Here is a 20,248-nt window from a genome sequence, read left to right on the forward strand (position 1 = left end):
TTGTGTGTGTCAATCCAAACCATCTCAATCTTGGGCCCTTCTGTAGGTGGGGCATAGGCCCACAATCAATTTATCTGACCTACTCGACGGTTACCTATTGGATGGTTAGGATCGTACCTTAAATTTAAATGGGATGGATGGTGCCGAGGTTTTAATTTGTGCGATTTATTTGGCAATGCCTCATCCAAGAGGACAACCACTGATTGGACGGTCCAGATCCTTTACAGTACCAACCAATCAAAGATGGAACGAAAATCAAACGGCAGGTTGGCCAGCTGAGCTGAGCTGAGCCCCCACTTTTTTTTTCCTGTACAATTTTCCTTCCAGGCGTTTTTTCTGTACAATTTTCAGATATGGTCGATCAAACCGTTGATTTGATGAGCAACTATGTGGACGGCGATTCTTCAGAATCTCTCCCCACTCGAATGATCGTGATCTTTCGATCTTTGGCTTTTCCCATTGAATGTTGACGGTGTTTATAAAGAAGTATTTGTAGGCCACCAATCAAAGGGCTAGGATGTTTCAATCTAGAAGATGTTCATGGCATCCCCATCTACCTCGGCACCCACCAAATCAAAGGTCTAGATTAGTGAACCATGGGTCCTGTGATGGAGGGCTGACAATGGGCTGTCCTCACAGATGTCACAGGCCCAAATTCTGAAATATATGGGCTGGGCCTATTCAAAATTTTGTTATACTAGGCCCAAGTGGCCCACAAAGGTTATGACAATTTACACGTGTTAAATGGATCTAACCTTGTAGAAATGCCCCCCAAGTGGGTCCCACGGTTGATGGCCATTTCATAAATCAGACCGGTAAGACAATCAGGATGGGACCCATATGGGTTTATGAATAGAGAGGGTCAACTAAACTTGGCCTATTACAATGGTATTGTCCTGGGCTTTATAAAGCTCACATGATCATTTGATCGGTGGGCCCCAATCAACCTGTTATTTGACCATAGATGGCCCATGTAACATCGATGTGAATCACAGCTAGAGGTGTACATGAGTTGAACCGAGTCGAGCTTGGCACAGCTTGACTCGGCTCGACCACTAGCTGACCCCAGCTTGAACTCGGCTCGGCTAGGTTTGGTCAGTAGCTTGGGCCAGTTCGAGCCAAGATCAAGCCTGTGCGGCATTTTCACAAATACATGAAATACACTTTCAATTTCTTACTGTATGTAAAACAGTAGCAGCTGTTTATAAGTATTTCATCAAACACCTTGTAAGAAACATTAAAATAAATTTTAAAAAATGGTATTTGTTTCATATACATACCTTCCTTGCCCCCAGCCAACACTTCGTTGAGTCATTTCATCAAACACTTGGTGAACAACATCAATATCAAAGTAACCGAGTCACCAAACTGGTTCGATTCGAGTTGGGGTTCGATCCGAGTCGAGTCGAGTTCGGGCAAGCTCAAACTTGGTTCGAAATTTTTTCAAGCTCAAAAAATCAGCTTGACTCGGCTGGAACTCAATTTCGAATTGAGTCGAATCGAGCTTTTTCGAGTCAAGTCGAGCAAGCTAGCCGAGCTAACTCGGTTCATGTACAGCCCTAATCACGGCTACCATTGAGTTTACACGAACACTGAAAAAAGGATCTGAAAAGGGCTGTAACTGGGCTAGTACATATGAGCCCACGGGCTCAGTGCAATGCCCAGGTTTGGCGCCAGATGATGGAAATGGCCCAAGATCAGGCCCACTTAGTTTTGGGCCTCATCTAAGGGTCAGTCCGGGCCAAGGCCTCAATGGCCAGACCCAAACCCAGCCCATCGCCAGCCCTAACTAGATGCGGTCCACTCACCCAGTCGGCCTCAAAAATCATGCCCATAGCCATCCGATCTGTATGTGGGGATTCATGGTTCAATGATCCAGAAAATAGATGGTCAGTAAAGCTAATGGAGAAAGAGTCCACATTCAACCAAAACCAACCAAGGAATCAACGGAGAGGATCTTCCCATCCACATGATTTTTGGTGCATAGACCATCCACATATGCCAGACTCGGCCAGCCCGTTACACGAGCATGCGTTGGCCCAAAAAAAAATAAATCCAGCTGGTCTACCGATTGGCTGGCCACACATGCTCATTTATTAACATTCTCCCTGTTGGGTCAGGCCACAAGGTGATGAAAGAAGCCCAAAAGTCTACTGGGCCAGCCACCCAGAACTATTTAGATGTTGGGGTTGTACTATCAAAAACTAATTTGAATGTGATACTGATGATCTTGATCATTGGTCCTAGATGATTAGGTTATGGCCCATATTTAATATATAAGACCACCTTCAACATATATCAACAGGAGTTAAAGGACTCCGTAATGGCCATCAAGGCCAGCTAGAGGAGAGTTGGGATCCATGGATTTCAATACCTTTTTATTACATGACATCTCACAAGTCATAGAATACACGTGATTATTGTATAGTTATCTTGGACAAATGACAAGTCAGGATGATTGATCTCTGCCTTTGCCTGACGATGCATAGGTGTGTGAGTGCGCCATAAGAATAAGCTTTTGATTTAGATTTGTTAGGCACTTTTATCAGTAAAATGTGTTCAAGTCTTTAAACTATGAGTCATATCATGCCGGGACTATGATCGACTTGAATATGTAGCAGCTTCAATTATTACTTGGACCTAAAGAAATGAAGAGTCCAAAGTTTTAATTAAATATGCTTTAACTTTATAAGGTCATCGTATAATCAATAAAAGTAGATATAAACTGACACATACTATCAAATTTGGATTGAGCTCAGACTATTCAACAAAGGCTCCATTAGTTTCTTAAAAACTTATTATGGTTTAGATCTAAGGATTATATGTTTATAAAGTGATTTTTTCATTGGGTTCATTACTCAAAAGGTTTTTAAAATATTTTCAATCATTAAACTTTTTTTTGAATTGTTGTAAATGTTTTTATCACCTTTTATGATAATTTAGATCTGATGTGTCTACAACTTGATGATTTACATGGGTATTAGATTGATGCTGGATGGCCATAACAAAAATATTAATATAGGTACATGAGTTAAAGCAGGATAATGAGATTCTAATGTCACATGGCATATGGATCGTTTGGCCCTTGAAAATTTAGCCTTTGAGAAATGAATTTCTTTACGTGAGGGGTTGAATTTGTGTTTGGTCCTTGTAGAAGGGTGGAAATGAATTATTGCAGGAATACTACCATAAATATTTGTCCTTTCATGATTCTCATCTTTAAAATGCCTTGCAAAGTTTTAAAATATTACTTTCATTCAAAAGTTATGTTTTTAAAACTTATTTTCATTCAAAAGTTATGTTTTTAAAATTGAGAAGTCATATTTTTGAAAAGTAGAAAAATATATTTTCTCACAAGACAGCTTTTTCCAAACACCACTTGGGAAATTTCTTTTACTAGAAATCTGTTTTTGGAAACAAAACACCACACTTTTAAGATTCCAAGGAGCCAAGCAGGGTGGTCCACGTAAGTTATGGATAAGGCTGATTTTTATATCTTCCCTTTATCCTTGTGAGCCACAAATGATGAACATGTTTGATAAAATACACGCATTATAATAGCCTCACAAACAAACCTAAGATTAATGTTCCATCCTCATTATTCCCTATAGTATGGTGCACTTGAGCTGTCCATCTAGCTGTTTTTTGCCCCAGGGCCTAGCATTGAGCTCAGTTGTCTAATCCCAATTTTTTACACACACATGCGCTCACACCATAATGGATTTTCACCACAACTGGAACCCATGACCTCATGTTGAAACTCTTGTGAGTCTACCGCTAAGGAAATAGTAAGGACATTCCAATCCCTTAAATCCAATTAGATTAATAGTGAGAAGAGCATTTTTTTTTTTTTTTAATGGTTGAAGCATCCTGATTGTTCGGCTATGAATTGATGGCAAGTTGCCTAAGTCATGGCTATTTCAACCTGATTTGCCCAAGTGTGGGTAAGTTGGGGCTGGCAATGGATTGGGTTTGAGCCAGTCAAGATTAGCCCAAGATTAATCCATTTACTAAACAAGCTAGAAATTCCCTTGAATCAACCCATTTACTTAAAAATTCATCAAACCCTGCAGTTAACCTGACACAACCTGCCACTTGATCCAACTTAGGTTGGCCTATTTGATTTTTCAATTCCTTGGTTAATATCTTGTAAATGGGTAATGATTATTTGTACTTACGGCCTGGTTTTCCATATTTGATTGTACTGTCCTACTTTTTGAATACTAAAACTGAATAGGTGCGAAATATATATGAGGCCCACTGTGATGTATGTGACTTATCCACACCGTCCATACGTTATGCCAGCTTAATTTAGTGCATGATCCAAAAAATGAGGCTGGACCACACCATAGGAAAAAGAAAACTGAACGCATACCATTAAAAACTTCTCAGGGCTATTGTTTCTTTTAGCGTGGGCCAGTTGAGTGTTGGATCTACCTCATTTTTTAGCTCATGCCTCGAAATGTTTTAGTAAAAAGGACATATGGATCATATATGTCACATACACACATATGAATATTGGGCCCAAATTTAAACCAAGCCTTTTAGACTAGTTTTCAAAGCAAAAATATGTGTATATTTCAAACAGAATGGAATAATTACTCATTTATAGGCATATACCAAGGTAGAGCTGTGCACGAGTTGAGTTAGCTCGGTTAGCTCGCTCGACTCGCCTTAGCTCGAAATTGGATTCAAACCGAGTCGAGCTAATTGTTAGAGCTTGAAAAAATTTTGAGCTAAGTTTGAGCTTGACTTGACTTGAATTAACTTAGAACAAATCGGCTTGGTGACTCGGTTATTTTGTTATTGGTGCTGCTCGCCAAGTGTTTGATGGAATGGCTTAACAGAGTATTGTTTTGGGTACATACATTTTCTGCGGGATCAACTAATGGCAAGGAAGGATAAATATGAAACAAATCACAACAAAAAAAAAAAAAACTTTACATTATATAACTGCCCTCAAACTTTGATTTCGATGTTGGCCGTTGAATATTTGATGAAATACCTGTAAACTGATGTTATTATTTTGCATTATGTGAGAAATTGAAAATATATTATGTGTTTGAGAAAATGTAGCATAGGCTTGAACTTAGCTTAAACTGGCCCAAGCTATTGACTGAACCAAGCTGAGCTAACCAGTCAAGCTCGAGGACTGAGCCAAGCCAATTTTGAACGGGTTAGCTATTGGCTGAGCCAAGTCGAGCTATGCCAAGCCCAACTCGATTCAACTCGAGTTAGAAAATCTAACCGGGCGGGAATGAAATATGATAGTAAGGATATACACAACCCACTCCACCAAAAGGGATCTATACATAATACACACACTTTTCTTCTTTGTTTTGCTTCGGCGGGAAGCGCCCCCCTGTCATGGAATCACTTTCACTTTAACTTTAGTTAAGGCGGCCTGACTCGTATTACTGGCTTGACCCATTTACAACCCGAACCGAATCCATCTGGGCGAGTCGGATACGACTCGGACGAGTCAAAACGTTTAAAAGAGAAGCACCGCAGGGAAAAGAGTAGACCCGACCCGACTACACTAAAAGAGTTGGACTTGAGAAATTAGAATACGAGAGAGAGAGAGAGAGATAGAGAGAGAGAGAGATGGCAAGTTCGGCGAGATGGGGCTATATCAGGATCATAACAGGTACGATCCTGGGGGGCGTCCTCGGCTTCTACGTTATGCACCAGCTCGAAACCAGCTACAAGGTCCCAATCCACCCCCCGCCACTCTCTCTTTCTCTCTCTGTCCTGCTATTTACACCCTCTCTCATTGATAGACACGCCCATCTTTTCTGCTTTTGGTAATACAATGTTGCAAATCTATACTGTTATATATCCGAAAACACAGACAGGATGGGCGTATTTATCAATCATGATGGGCGCTGATAATTCACTCAGGATTTTTTCAACCCTATATGTGCTCCTGGTTTCTTTATATCAAGTGAACAGTCCGATCAATTGATCTGGACCGTTAATTTACTCCTGCTCAGACTTTCTGTGCCTCTGCGAAAGAATCGGGTTGATACAATGATCCTATATTCCCAAGAGTTCTGTTTTTCAATCCATGGGTCAGATGCTATGATCATGTGATCAGTGCGATTCCCTGGAATTAAAAGCGATCAATGATGAACCCACCAGGTGGATGGTTCAATTTGTTGATTTGGCCTTTTTTCGATTAACAATCGCAACTGTCCATCTTGTAGGCTATTGATCAGACGGTTGGAATCATCCAATCTGCCTTCTTTTTTCATGGTGGTAAATGAAGTTTGCTGGAACTGATGGACGTTTCATATGGATTAATTGGGCTGTCCATGTGGTTCTTCTTGTAGAGCCAAGACCAGTGTTCATAGTATCAGTATCATTACATGTATCGATGACCAGGGATACAAAAACATGTATTGGTATAACCGATATTATCGCTGATACTAAAAGAAATATCGTTGTTTGAGGGAAACATTGGGGAAACTCTAGGAAAAAGTTGGAAAATTTCAGTGAAACTTTAGGTGTTAAAAGACCATATTTACATATGTAGGGATCAAAATATTGGCCAAAGAAAAAATAATAATAATAACTACACATAATAAGTTTCCTTTTTATAAGGGCCTAAGTATGTCTTGTTTAAAAAATCAGTATAAAATAAAAGCATAAAATTTGTAGTTAATCAATAGATACACCAACACTTATTAATATATAAATCTTCATCATTAATTAACAGTAAAAAAACACATTTTCCAATTCAAAAATGAAAATTTATGATTTCACCAATTTTCCCCATTTTTGACTTAAATCATTTTTATTTTTATTTTTTGCCACAAATCCATGTGCATTGACATGAATTTCATTGCAATCATTGCTAACATTAAGAGAAAAAAAAAAAGCATTTATGGATTTTTCATCACCTTTGAGTTCTGGGCTGTCTTCATTTCAAGTCAAGATTTCTCTCCAAATCCAAACATTGATTCAATAAAAACCAGGAGTGATCAAAATCTCTTTTAAAAAAATCCCAAAAAAATGGAGATTTTTTGGGTTTGGAAAATTTTCTATTTTCCTATCAATTTTCTCCTATTTGCGAATGTTTCCCTAGTTTCGAGGATATTATCGATGGTATCGCCAATACTAGGGAACTTTATAAGGGTTTCTTGTCAAAATATCGCTAACATTGATAGTATCACCAAATATCGCCGATATTATTGAAAATATCAGCAATATTTGGAAAATTTTAAACTTCCAGCAGTTTCGGTATCGATGACTTGGCGAATACCAATAATATCGCTGATTTTTGGAACATTTGCCAAGATCACTGGATCATCCCTGTTTTTGCTTTGTTTCTAATCTCTTTAGTTATAATATTGCAGGAGAAGATGAAGGAGAGGCTACTCGAATATGAAATGGAAAAGAGGAAGAGAGAGCTTCTAGAAGATCCCTCTTCCCCTCCTCCACAATCTCTTCCCGATTCTTGAGTTGTTGTCATCTTTTTTGTCTTTTCTTTTCTTTTTCTTTTTCTTTTAAATTTTTTTTTTTTTCTCATGTTCTGAGGGAATAGTTTGATGATGCTGCAGTTCCACAGTCTAGTCAAATTGAAATCTGAGAAGGTAAGCATCTTTGTTTCCATTTATTTTGCTTCTTTAATTTCGTTACAATTGGATATCAGTTTTAAATTGTTATTAGACTTTGGATTCCTATTTACTGTTGAAAAAATGTAGTTTGTTAATCTAAAGTAGACACTCTTGGTTGGATTGCTAATGGGGAAGAGAAATGCAATTACTACTCATGCTCTCTGAGCACATGCCTTTGATCTGGAACATTCTAATGGGCCTGATAATGTACGTGCTGTCATTTGCATGTGTGGGGAGGTAGGATAGAGGTTAGGATTGGCTTTGTTGATGTATGAATACGATACATCCCCAATACGATATGTCACCATCTGTTATATCGAATTCCAACAAAATTATCTCAGGAGGAATGTATGCAGTTGTTTTGGAATGTATCAATGATGTAAGCAGACAGAAACATTATTTTTCAATACATACCCATATCGTGGCATGGACATTAGTATCATATCACCAGATGAATTTATTGCAATATATTCCCCATACAGTACAATAGGTGCTGATTTTTTGAACCCTGAGTGGGTTATGAAACCCTAATTGTCCTACTCTCACAAGAAACCATATCAGGGATCAATGGGAACTGAAACAGTTCACCCTCTTCTTTTTTTCATCAGTGTAGCAACGTTTCACTATTGGTGAACTGTATCATCATTCATGCAAGTGGGGCCCCTTTCTTTGACTTTTAGGAGGTGCTGGGACCAAATGGGGCCCACTTACCTGTCACCTTCATGTGGTTATAGATGCACCATAGCCAATTGCTTGGAACATTGGAAAAAAGGATGAAGGAGCAGTGACCGGTACTAATAGAAACATCACCAACGTGTGAAATCTGTGGAGGAGAGGTATGCTTGTTAACGAGGAGATGACCTTTGTGTTCTATGTATGATGAACATAAAGTTAGATGGTTAGACATACTTTGAGCCAATTAATAGGATGAAGATGGCCTAGATGTGGATGAATTGGGTACACTTTAGATGTTATGAGAGATATTGTCGAAAGTATCGAGATTTCTTCTTCTTCTTTGTTAATTTCATTCATTTATTTATCTTTTGATGTCTATGAAGACTTCTCATGTTATTTACCTTTAACTTATTGGGATTGGCACTTGAACAGTTCCTCTTGAAGTTTTTTCCATGTGTTTCAATGGGTCCCTGACTCCTTGATCTAAATATGAAAGTTATAGAAAAAAAAAAAAAAACCTCCATTGACTATCTAAGGTGGTGGATCTCCTCCATATAATTTGTCAATCTCCGGAAAAAGGATCATGCCTACTTGTCCAAGGGATAATGTTGAGCAAGTCACATTTAGCAGCCCACAAATCGCATAATGAATGATGAAACGGCATCAAACGCTTCAATAGAGCATGTAGCTCAGCTCCAGTTGACTCAACCCATTTACTTAATAGGCCTCTTTTCAGCTTCATTAATTATTGAAGAGGATTGGAGATTTATTAATTCTATCACTATTCATAAGTGGATCAGGTTGGTCAAATCGACATGGGCTGACCCCTTGTTGGGTATCATTTTCAAGGCTGAACCCCACCCATGAGCTGTAAAGTGCAACATGAAACCAACTACGAAGTGGGTTGGATTGGCCAACTTGTGGGCCCACCTGATCCATTACCAGCATAGTAAGATCTCTAGGAATGAAGGACCGAGATTACCCAAAGATATACTACCAAAATTCAAGTAGCAACCCCCTTTGTTCAGGCATTCCACCTATAAAACGAACTAATGCAATGACCATCTATTCATTGAGAAGATCGTCAACACTAATTGAAGAAAATCTTTTGAGCAAGAGTCTAAGCCTGTAAGCCATAAAAGATCGTTTAATCCTTTTGGAGAACCATCATAACATCTAACCCAATTTTTTGAAGGCTCCATTCTACTCTTCCATAGAGACCCCAAAGCACCATTAGGAAGCATGATAGCTAAAGAAGTTGAACCCTACTAGGAAGCCAATGCAAAAAACGACTTCCATGACATCATTGGTCACTACATCACATGCCACACAGAAAAAGAAGAAACCTCACACTCAAAAGTAAGGTATTCAAAATTGGTTACATAACGGTAACAGTCATAATCGTTACACGTTACAGGGCCTAAATGACTGTTACGGCCGTTACAAAAAAAAAAAGGGGCCTTAATGGCCCGTAACGGTCTAGAAAACATTTTAAAAATAAAAATAAAATAGGGGGTCATAATGGCTATTACGGCCTGCATCGTAACAATGACGACGGTGGCCACTATTATCGTTATGGAACAACTTGTTCAAAAGACAGGAGAAGATGGTTAGTTGTTTGCTTTTCCTACTTGCACATGACTTGCATATTGTGTTGCTAAATACCCCTATGTTGTAAATGCTTTGCACGTTAGAATATCATCAACAGGAGCCAACCAACAAAAAACTTGCATGATATGGGTGGTGTGGATGAACAAAATAGTATTATGGCAACCTATATCACTACTCACCAATTCTCCAATGAGGATACAATAAAATGTAGTATGATGGAATTGCCCAAACTCACTTCTAAATTCTTCTATCAAATCCCTGACCTAGGAATATTGATTAACTCTATGGAACCAAGAAGAAGTTGACTTTCTCGATCTCATGATTCCATGGATCCCTTTGAATCCTACCTTTCAAGGCATTCACAAATGAAACTCTATTGATCACAGGCCTCACTCATTGTCATTATCTAAGCCTTATCTGAACTAATTGGGGTTGACGACAAGCTTCACTTTTTGGAAATGCAATGTACTTAGTGTATTTATTTGGGTGTGTGAGTGCATAGTGTTGTGTGCTCTTTAGGAGCTTGTATGTATGTTTCTAGTGATTAATAAAGGTGTGTTAGGGCTTGTTCCCCTAACACCTAAGATAGAGCCTTTTTCTCAAACTCTCCTCCCTCCCAATACTTCTCTTTCTTTCGCCTCTCCTCTTCCCTTCTCATCCCAAATCTCTCAAATCAACTTGTATCAGAGAGGGTTCTTGGCTGGTGATATAGGAATATGATGATGTCAGCAACTGTACAACTGATGTCAACAACCATGCAGCTGACATCACTACGTCAGCAAGTGTATGAACCGTACAACTTTTTTTTATCGGGAAGAACATGGTTTAATAGATCTCGAATTTAGAAGCTTTATGGTGATTTTTATGTGATTTATGGAGAGCTCATCTTAGGTATGTTTGGACCACTTTTCTTTTCCAACAGAAAACCCCAAATTTTTTATTTTCTTTGAATTTTCCCAAATTGGTAACCGTTTCTTGGGATTCTCCTCATATGATGGATCAGATTCATTGTATTTAACTCCTCATGGAATTGTTTCTAGAAGAGGAAGTGTTTTGGGGGTGTCGTGGAGCCAAACGAAAGACTGACAATGACCTTTTTGGGTCCTGGGGGCTCTAAAAGTACACCAAAGCCCATCATATATGTCCTGGTGCTTGATCTTCTTGTGTAAGCATCGTTTATGCCTAGATTAAGCTTTCTATGATCCTTGTTGTGTGTTCTTTTTCTCTTCAACTGTTTTTGGACCCCTAGGCCATCATATGGAACTTAGTTTCTGTAAATATGTGGCTATTTCTGCCCTATGGTCCTTCATTTGAGTTGTTTTTGTGCGGACCCTTATGGAGGACAAGATTTCTCCGGATCTAGTGTGCGATCTTCAAAAGCTCACCCCTTGTTAATCACACCCGTTAAGTTGAATGATAACACCTATTTGTAGTGGGCTCAATTTGTGAAACTATTTTTAGGGGGAAGACAGAGACTTTCGTATATATTGGATGAAGCTTCAAATTTTACAGGTGAGAATTTTAAGACTTGGACCAAGGAAAACTACTAAGTCATGGCTTGGCTACTTAACAGTATGGAACCAATTGTGAGTAACTCCGTCATACTTCTAACCTCAGTAAAAAAGATATGGAATACTCTTCTTGATATGTATTCAGAAGCTCAAAATATTTTCAGAGTGTTCACGTTGATCTCAAGCATTGGGAGATTTCAACAAGCTTCATGATCCCTGAAGGAGTACTTTTCAGGTCTCCGAGGAATGTGGGATGAGCTAAACCTCTATCACCCTTTTCCTTCCAACTGTACAACGGACCATGAGCATGTCTGGAAGCAGAGTGAAAAAACTAGATTTTGCAATTCCTTTCTAGCCTCAACCTTGAGTATCATGGTGTTTGGAGACAAATTATTGACATAGATCCTCTTCCTTCTCTAACATCTATCTACGCCATATGTCAAAGGGTTACCATATCATTCACCTCTTGTTTCACCAGATCAGTCTGCATATATTGTTGGAAATCGATTTTCATTTAATCAATGACTCTGGAGCCCCAGTATGGGGTACTAAGGATGTGGATGAGATTTTGGATCAAGTACTTCAGGCATGGATCGTGATATCGATTGTGGAGGATGTGGTAGTCGTGGCTGTGGTGGACAAGAATGTGGATGTGACAGACCTCACATTTGTGCTCCTTGTGGGGGTTCCAACCACACTGTTAATCGTTGTTGGGATCTCCTTGGTCGCCCATTTGGACTTTGGATTTATTCGCAGTCAAGCTGATCATTCTTTTTTTATTTGTCATCGACCAACAAGGGTTATGGTTCTGATTGTTTATGTGGTTGATATTGTGCTATCTGGAGATGATACTGAAGAATGGTGACTGTTAAATTTTTCTTCCAAGCTCAATTTGAGATCAAAGACCTTGGGACTCTTTGGTACTTCCTGGGGATTGAAATTGCTCGATCGAAGTTAGGGGTAGTGCTCTCTCAAAGACAGATGCCCTTGATTTTATCTCAGAGACAAGGATGCTAGGATGCAAGTCTGCCACTACGCTTATGGATACTACTTTGAAACTCAGTCCTGATGATGGTACTCTCCTCTCTGATCCAATGATGTATCATTGATTGGTTGGCCGACTCATTTATCTCACTATTACCCGGCTAGATCTCTCTTATGTTGTGGGTGTTGTTAGTCAATTCACGCATACCCCTCATCCCACACATTTGACTGCAGTGTATTGTATACTTTGGTATTCAAGTCCTCACCGCTTTTTCAGTAGCATGGTCATCATCACCTTTCTGGCTACTCTGATGCTGACTATGCTGGAAGTTTACATGATTGATAGACTACCTTCGGGCATTGTTCATTTGTAGATTGTAGTCTTGTCACCTGGAAGATTAAGAAGCAATCAGTTGTTATGCGATCTTCTGCTGAAGCTGAATATAGGGCAATGGCTCATGTGACATGTAAACTTATGTGGCTTTGAACCCTCTTACAAGAACTTAGCTATAATCCTCTGAATCCCATTCCTTTGCACTGTGATAGTTAGGTTGCCATTCACATTGCCAGCAATCCTCTGTTTCATGAGCGCACGAAGCACATTAAGATTGATTGTCACTTCATTCGGGAGAAAGTTGCTAACAAGGAAGTTGCCACTCCCATTGTTCACTCCAGAGAACAGTTTGGCCAATGTCCTTACCAAGTCTCTTTGTTGGGATTCTCTTCTCCATATTACTAGCAAGTATGTACTTCATGTATTTATTTGGGTGTGTGAGTGCACAATGTCATGTGCTCTTGAGGAGCATATATGTATGTTTCTAGTGATATAATAAAAGTGTGTTAGGGCTTGTTGCCCTAACACACAAGATAGAACCTTTCTCTCAAAACTCTCACCTCTCTCCCAATACTTTTTCTTTCCTTCACCTCCTCTTCCCTTCACATCCCAAATCTCTCAAATCAACTTCACGAACCTTGGAAATCTATTCAGTTATGAACCGTCACCACACTAAGCATCATCCCAAAGAGAATCCTATTACCAACCCCAAAATAATGTTCCCCTCCAAGCAAACAGCCTTACTAAATGTATCCTATTGTCCTCACCACACCAAATGATCCTCTACTTAATACCATGCCTAAACTGAAGTCTCCCTCTTCTAGCTTGCACTCTCAACACTGACCTTCTTCCACTATTAGAGTGTCTTGCATCCTAACTATGGGTGCAACTTGGGTGGGTGGGTTGGGTCGAGGGTCAACCTGAACCTGACCCAACCTTAAAGGACCCAACCCAACTCAGATTCCAACTCAAGGTTCCCAGCCCAAATTCCTCTGTACTCACCCTAAACCAACCCAACATGGCCCAACTGGACCCAAATGCACGTGTGTATTCCCACCCCGACCTGAATTTGCTCAACCCAAACCCTACCTGATATCAAATTGGGTTGGACTTTTCCAACCCCAACCCAACCCAAACTTGGGTTCGGTCAATTGGGGTTTGGGTTGATCCAAACCCAAGTTGCTACCTTAATCCCATCTGCTCAGGAGCTACTACAGTTCTACCTTGCTCCTCCCCGAATCTCTAAAGCCATTTTGTCCTGGTGCCTTAATGACTAAACTGATGCTTTAGGGTCCCAGACGGCTCCTTAGAATTGGAGACCCATGCATAATTGTGTTGAATCATTTTGAGAAATCTCTAACAACCTCAGGATGGTAGGAGAGACATGAAACAAATCAACATACTAGCCATTTTCACTTCAATTAAAGTAATTCTTTCATTAAATTAGAGTTCTCTTCCAAGAATAGAGCCTTTTTCAAGTCCTTTCTGTGACTGGATCCCAAAACGCCCTCTTTTGAGGACCATTGCTCCATTAATGCAAAGAGGGAGACCAAGATATATGATGGTGGAAAACTTTGCTGTCACCCCAAATGGGCCACAAAGGCATCTAAAAGGCTTTCCTCAACATCAGAAGACTTTTACTGAGATCTATGGGGATGTAGTTATTTGTTTCCATTACGCAACCACTGGTCCAATGCAAAGCAGGAGACCAAGATAAATGATAGAGAGTCTTGTCGACACCCCAAATGGCCCAAAAAGGCATCTGAAATGTTTTCAAGAAGCCCCACCCCCATGGAAAGCTTTTATAAGATAAATGAGGCTCTAGAGATTTATTTCTATCATGTTCGGATGGAAACCAATGAGCTTCAGATGGATCACTACTGAGTTTCTAGACTCTGTCCAAGTTGGTTGCAATTCAAATACCTTTCTTGTAGTTTTCTTTGTTTCGTTCTTGATGTAAATTCTCTTCTTAGATTTTGTTATCAATGAAATGAAAAAAAGAAAAAAAAAAAAAAAAAAAAGGACTATTTAGGGTGACAAAAATTAGGCATTTTACATAGATTGAGTGTTTTATCAAAAAAGATTTTTTTTATTTTTTAAAAGGTACCTTCAGGCAACTATCCTTTCCTCTTTAATCAACACTGTCTATGAAACAATGTTTGTCCATACCACCTGTGAAGTTAGTAAATGCAAGTGTTTATCTTCCATGTTGTCACTTTGATGATAGTATCTGAAGAGGTTTTTTATTTTTATTTTTTTAAAGGTACCTTCAGTAGTCTTGCCAACTATCCTTTCCTCTTTAATCAACACTGTCTATGAAACAATGTTTGTCCATACCACCTGTGAAGTTAGTAAATGCAAGTGTTTATCTTCCATGTTGTCGCTTTGATGATAGTATCTGAAGAGGCTTATCTTTTGAGGGTTGCTAATCTGACATGGCACATTGGTGTGGGATCTAAGCTGTCCATCAGGTGGTCCACTGTATAGATGCCCCTGGTCCTAAACATCAGTGCAGTTCACTGATCAGGTGGGCCATGGTATCATCGTCGTCATCACCGCCACCGCCACCTTCTAAGCCTTATTCCAATTAATTGGGGTTGGCTACATGAATCCTGTTATGCCATTCCACTCTATCAAGGGGCATACTGACCATAGGTCAGTATTTTCTTACTACCTCCATCCATTGTCCTTTTGGGCCTTCCCCTTACCCTTTTAGAGTCCTCAACTTGTACAAACTCACTCCTAATGCAGTTCTTGGTCTCCATTGCACGTGACCAAACCATCTAGGTCTACCTTCCCCCATCTTATTACCTATTGGTGCTTCTGCTAAGTTCCCTTAAATGCATTCATTTCTTATCAGGTGGGCCACCGTATGACATCTGAAAACTTTTCCAAGTTTTTTTAGGTAGTCCATTTTTTAATGTCCAATTATTTATGACATTGTGACCCATGTGAGGAGTAGAGCAGCCTGATTTTTGGCCCAGGGCATCCAGAATGGGGAACCACTTGATGGATGGCTTGGATCTTGCACCCATGTGCCGAATGGTCACATGTGGTGACATATAGATGTGCTGCCTCATACATGTACATGTAGGTTAGCAAAACCTCTACTATAATATTGCATTTAAGTAGCATATTTATGAGTTTGAAATTCTTTATTAGGCTGTCACTATTGGGAAAAGGCAAGTGGATGAAGTCTTTTAGGCACTCAGTTTCTCCCATGTGTATTTTAAATTCAAGAGCAGTCTCCCATGTGTATTTTAACTTCAATAGCAGAGTATGGAATCATGTTTCCGGGCAGTTTATGGTATGCATTCCTTCTGTGTGAAGATTAATGGAGATTTTTTATTTTTTATTTTTGTTCTTCAGGGGACTTCTTTTTAATGCTCATGAGTCACTTTTCTGTTATATTTGATGTATTTGTGTTACTGGTTTGCTAAGCCTATATGCATGCATAAGGCAGCCCATATACACCCGACCACATGTCCAAGTGTGGCACATGGGCATAATATCCAAGCCGCTCATCAGGTGGTCCCACCATGTAGATGCCGTGGACCAAAAATGAGGTGGCCTACTCATCAGGTGGGCATGGCAGGTGGACTTGAAAGAAAAAAGTTGCCTGTTTTTCCACTCTGTTTATTTGTTAATCGAACTGTGGTCCACCTGATGGATGGACTGGGCATATACACAGTAAGAGCACCTGATGCACAGCTTCGATCTACCTGTATGCGAAACTTGCACATGGGGTTGCGTGTACATGGTCTATGTTATATGCATATGGGCTTAGCATTCTCTTTACTTTATTAGCATAGCAGGTATTTATCAATGATTTCCATGCTTATGGAACCCATTGTTGGTTTCAAGTTAATGACATCACGGAAATACAAGCAGGGCTCTCAATGTAGAGAAATGCTCCAGTGCTTCTAGTTGTATCTGTTCAGTTGGATGGTCCAATAGATCGATCTTAACTGTCCATTGAGTCCAGAACACCTTTCATGGGCTACCATGCTAAAATCGTACTAAATATGGTGATCAAACCTATCATACATATGGCCTTGGTTTCTGTAGCCATCCTTTTTCAATCCATGGAATTGTTATGATTGCCTAACACAAGTGACTCTTTAGAATCATAAGCAATCCATGATGGTCATGGATCAATTTGTTGATTGGAAGGGACCCATTTTTGTGTAAACAATCTTGAGCGTCCATATAAAAGGCCATTGATCAAATAGTCAATATTGTCAGAATAGTGTGATGATTGCATTTTAGCCGATGTAATGTGCATTGGATCTAATGAACAGTATAGATCAATGGATTGGATTAGGTGCCCCAAAGCAACTAGGAGCACTATAATTAATAGTGGTTTCAGAACACCGGAGCATTTCTCCTCAATGTGTTATCTTTCATTTTCCTGTCTTCAGAGTCTGATTTCTTGTAATGGAATCCTACCCCTTTTATGTAAAAGTTAGAAGCCTGCACAAATTCTTATGCAACTTTGACATTAGGGTGTGTTTGGATGCTCACTTGTACTGAATTGCAATTCATCAATTTGTTATAGAGGAAATTGCCAAAGTGGGGGTAGCACCATTTTAATTCACAATGATGGCCAAACCCTTGATTGCAGTTCCATGCATTTCATTTCAGAGTTGATACAATATTATCATGAATTGCGCACATCTGGTTATTAACTCTCCATACTGCTATTTTTGTTGATTGAAAATCCAAACACATTGCGATCTTTCTAGAAGGAACCATATGATCCTGGGATATGCACAACATACTTCAGTAAGTGTTCAATATGCTTGGACCCCACTATGGATGGACCATGCTTCATAAACCTCCCAGGTTGGAAGGATCCTAGCCACCAATCTTGAGCCTGTTTTTTGGGTGAATGTGGACCATTGCTGTATTTATCTTGTTAACCATCTATTTGGGTGCCATAAATCAGCAGGTTAGGATTGTCTTGTTTGAGGAAATTTATGGGGCATGGTCCATCCATGGTGGGGACCAATAGACCAATTGTCTGGATCAGTGAACCATGGACCCCACTTGTACATACGGAAAGCTTGAGTGTGTGCATCTCCTCAGGCTAAGGATCATATAATTCCTGTTTTAGTTGTATTGTACAGTTGGTTCTTGGACAATACTATTATGAAGTTTATTGCCACTGTTATTTTTTAAGTGGTGGACCGGTGGTGTCTCATCCACTGGACACTAAGGGCTTGTTTGGATACCCCCAAATAAGTTACTTTTTCTACTTACAGCAGTAGATAAGTAACTTATTTCAGATATGTGAGTTTGGTTTATGATTAGTTATAAGTAACTTTTTTTACTTAAAAGTATTTAATCACTTAAGTTAATTTTTTTAGTTTTCTACTTTTTCATAAGTTGCTGAAGAGAGGCGTGGGAGAGACAAAAGAGAGGAGATGTTGATAAGTATGCTGTTTACCAAAGATACTTGTCTTCTTAATAAGTAGAACTAAGATAAGTTACTTATGGCATAAATAACTTATCTTAAGCAACTTAAGATCCATTTGGATACCACCAAATAAGTTACTTTTTCTGCTTACAGCACTTATTTGAGATAAGTTTGGTTTATGATTAATTATAACTTTTTTATTTAATGTTACTTAATCACTTCAGTTTAATAAGTAGAAATCAAGATAAGCTACTCGGGGCATAAGTAGCTTATCTTAAGTAACTTAAGATCCAAACATCCCTTAATATGCATGCACATGAATCCAAACTGTCCAAATTATAAAGCTCCAATTTAGATGCAGCATATCTGAAACGTCACATTGTTGGATGATCCCAACCATCTAATTGGTAGCTATTCAGCAAATAGCTAAAAATCAAATGGTTAGATGTCCAAATTCAACAAGCGAAATACGTTAAGGGTCTGTTTTGTTTTCCAATTTACAATGTAAATACAGTGTAAATGGGTAATTATTATTTACACTTGTATTTACATGTAGCAGTAGCTTGTTTGGAATGCTACTACGCTGGAACCAAGGAAAGAAGATTTTTTTTTTTTTTCCACTAAAATCCGGGAGGCCTATTGTTATGTATGTGTCTGATCCACGCGGTCCACTCTGTATGATGCAATTGAGAGCCTTGAATAGCTTCAGATCTCAACAATCAAGTAAAAAACAGGACCAACCCCACCCATAAATAAAATAAAATAAAATAAAATAAAACAAAAATACAGAGTAGTTGAAAAGAGGGATGAGAGAGATGAACAACTATGTTACCTAGATAAATTCAGACCCATACAAGAATCCAAGTTGTACATAGATAAAATAACACAAAAGTAGTTGAACAGAGGGATGAATGAGATGAACAGCTATAGTACATAGATAAATTCAGACCTATACAATAACCCATGTTCTGAATATTCACATGTTTTAAGGTCTCTTAAGTAACTTGTAACCATCTCCAGGACTGCCTATTTTACTAAAACATAAAACTATTCTTCACCAATGTTTTGAAATCCCCACCAGGCCCAGACCCCTTTCTTCAGAGGTTTTGTCAAACTGGTTGAGCCCACTTCGGTTTGGTTAGGTCTGGTCTGGTAGTCTGGTTAATCTAAAATTATTAGTAATGGAGAGAACTAACAATAAATCTGCAGTTAACCTCTGATTTTTTTTAGTAGAGGTCATGGGTTTGAGCTTTGACTGATGTAGTTGATTTTTTTCTTTTCTTTTCTTTTCATGGAAAAGTTAGCCACTTGAGAGAGAGAGAGAGAGAGAGAGAGAGAGAGAGAGAGGTTTTTGAGGTGGCATGGCCCATTTTGGTGTGCTGTTCTGATCCAAACCAGTTCGACTGTCTTACTGGTTTGACTATCTCTTTCCTTATCCTAACCAACTTTAAGCAATCATCATCTTTCAAAATCAGACTAACTTGCTTGACCCATACTCCATATTTTACTGTGGGCTAACCAAAACGTACCTAACTTAAAAAACCATTCAAATTGTCTCCCTTATGGGCCCCACCAGATGACGGCAAGGGCCACTTTCCTTTATAACATCATACACTACTGGTAATTTTCTCATTACTTTCCTACTTGTTTGATTAGTGCAATGTTAGCCCCATTGATGAGTAAACTCTGTGGGGCCCACAATGGATGTATGCGTCTTATCCACACCATCCATCATTTTAGGGCATGAGCCCAAAATTGAAGCAAATCCAAAGCTCAAGTGGACCACGCCACAGGAAACAGTGGGAATAATGATCTCCACTGTTGAAACCTTCCTACGGTCGACAGTGATGTTTATTTGTCATCCAACCTGTTCATAAATATCAGCTTGATCCAAAACTTCTGTGGGCCCCAAGAAGTTTTCAAGGTAGCCATTCAATTCACACTATTTCATGTGGTGTGGTCCACTTGAGCGTTGGATTTGCTTCAATTTTGGGCTCATGCTTTAAAATGGTTGGACGGAGTGGAAAAGGACATAAAGCAGTGGGGTCCATAGAGTTCACTCAGTACGCAATCCACTTCCCATTTGTGATGGGAC

The 20,248-nt window shown here is 39.2% G+C and overlaps 1 protein-coding gene across 2 annotated transcripts; it reads left to right on the top strand.

The window, feature by feature from the left end:
• The first annotated feature begins 5,533 nt into the window (after positions 1-5,533).
• LOC131237576 (uncharacterized) lies at positions 5,534-16,142 on the top strand. Of its 2 annotated transcripts, XR_009167318.1 has the most exons (3): positions 5,535-5,709; positions 7,359-7,595; positions 15,897-16,142. XR_009167318.1 is itself a non-coding variant. In XM_058235415.1 (2 exons), exons 1-2 carry the CDS (start codon positions 5,605-5,607, stop codon positions 7,461-7,463), a joined length of 210 nt encoding a protein of 69 aa, XP_058091398.1. In that variant the 5' UTR covers positions 5,534-5,604; the 3' UTR covers positions 7,464-7,774. The 2 variants fall into 2 exon arrangements, 1 of the variants encoding a protein (XP_058091398.1); XM_058235415.1 differs by lacking the exon at positions 15,897-16,142 and having other exon boundaries at positions 5,534-5,709; positions 7,359-7,774.
• Positions 16,143-20,248: the final 4,106 nt, after the last annotated feature.

This window comes from Magnolia sinica, chromosome 2 (assembly GCF_029962835.1).
Source record: "Magnolia sinica isolate HGM2019 chromosome 2, MsV1, whole genome shotgun sequence".
NCBI classification, from domain to species: domain Eukaryota; kingdom Viridiplantae; phylum Streptophyta; class Magnoliopsida; order Magnoliales; family Magnoliaceae; genus Magnolia; species Magnolia sinica.

What these genes read in the sequence shown, in the direction of transcription:
- LOC131237576 (XM_058235415.1), top strand. Translation starts at nt 5,605, where the DNA reads ATGGCAAGTTCGGCGAGATGGGGCTATATCAGGATCATAACAGGTACG. An exon ending in AGCTCGAAACCAGCTACAAG is followed by an intron (nt 5,710 to 7,358) that starts GTCCCAATCCAC and finishes ATAATATTGCAG; the next exon opens with GAGAAGATGAAGGAGAGGCT.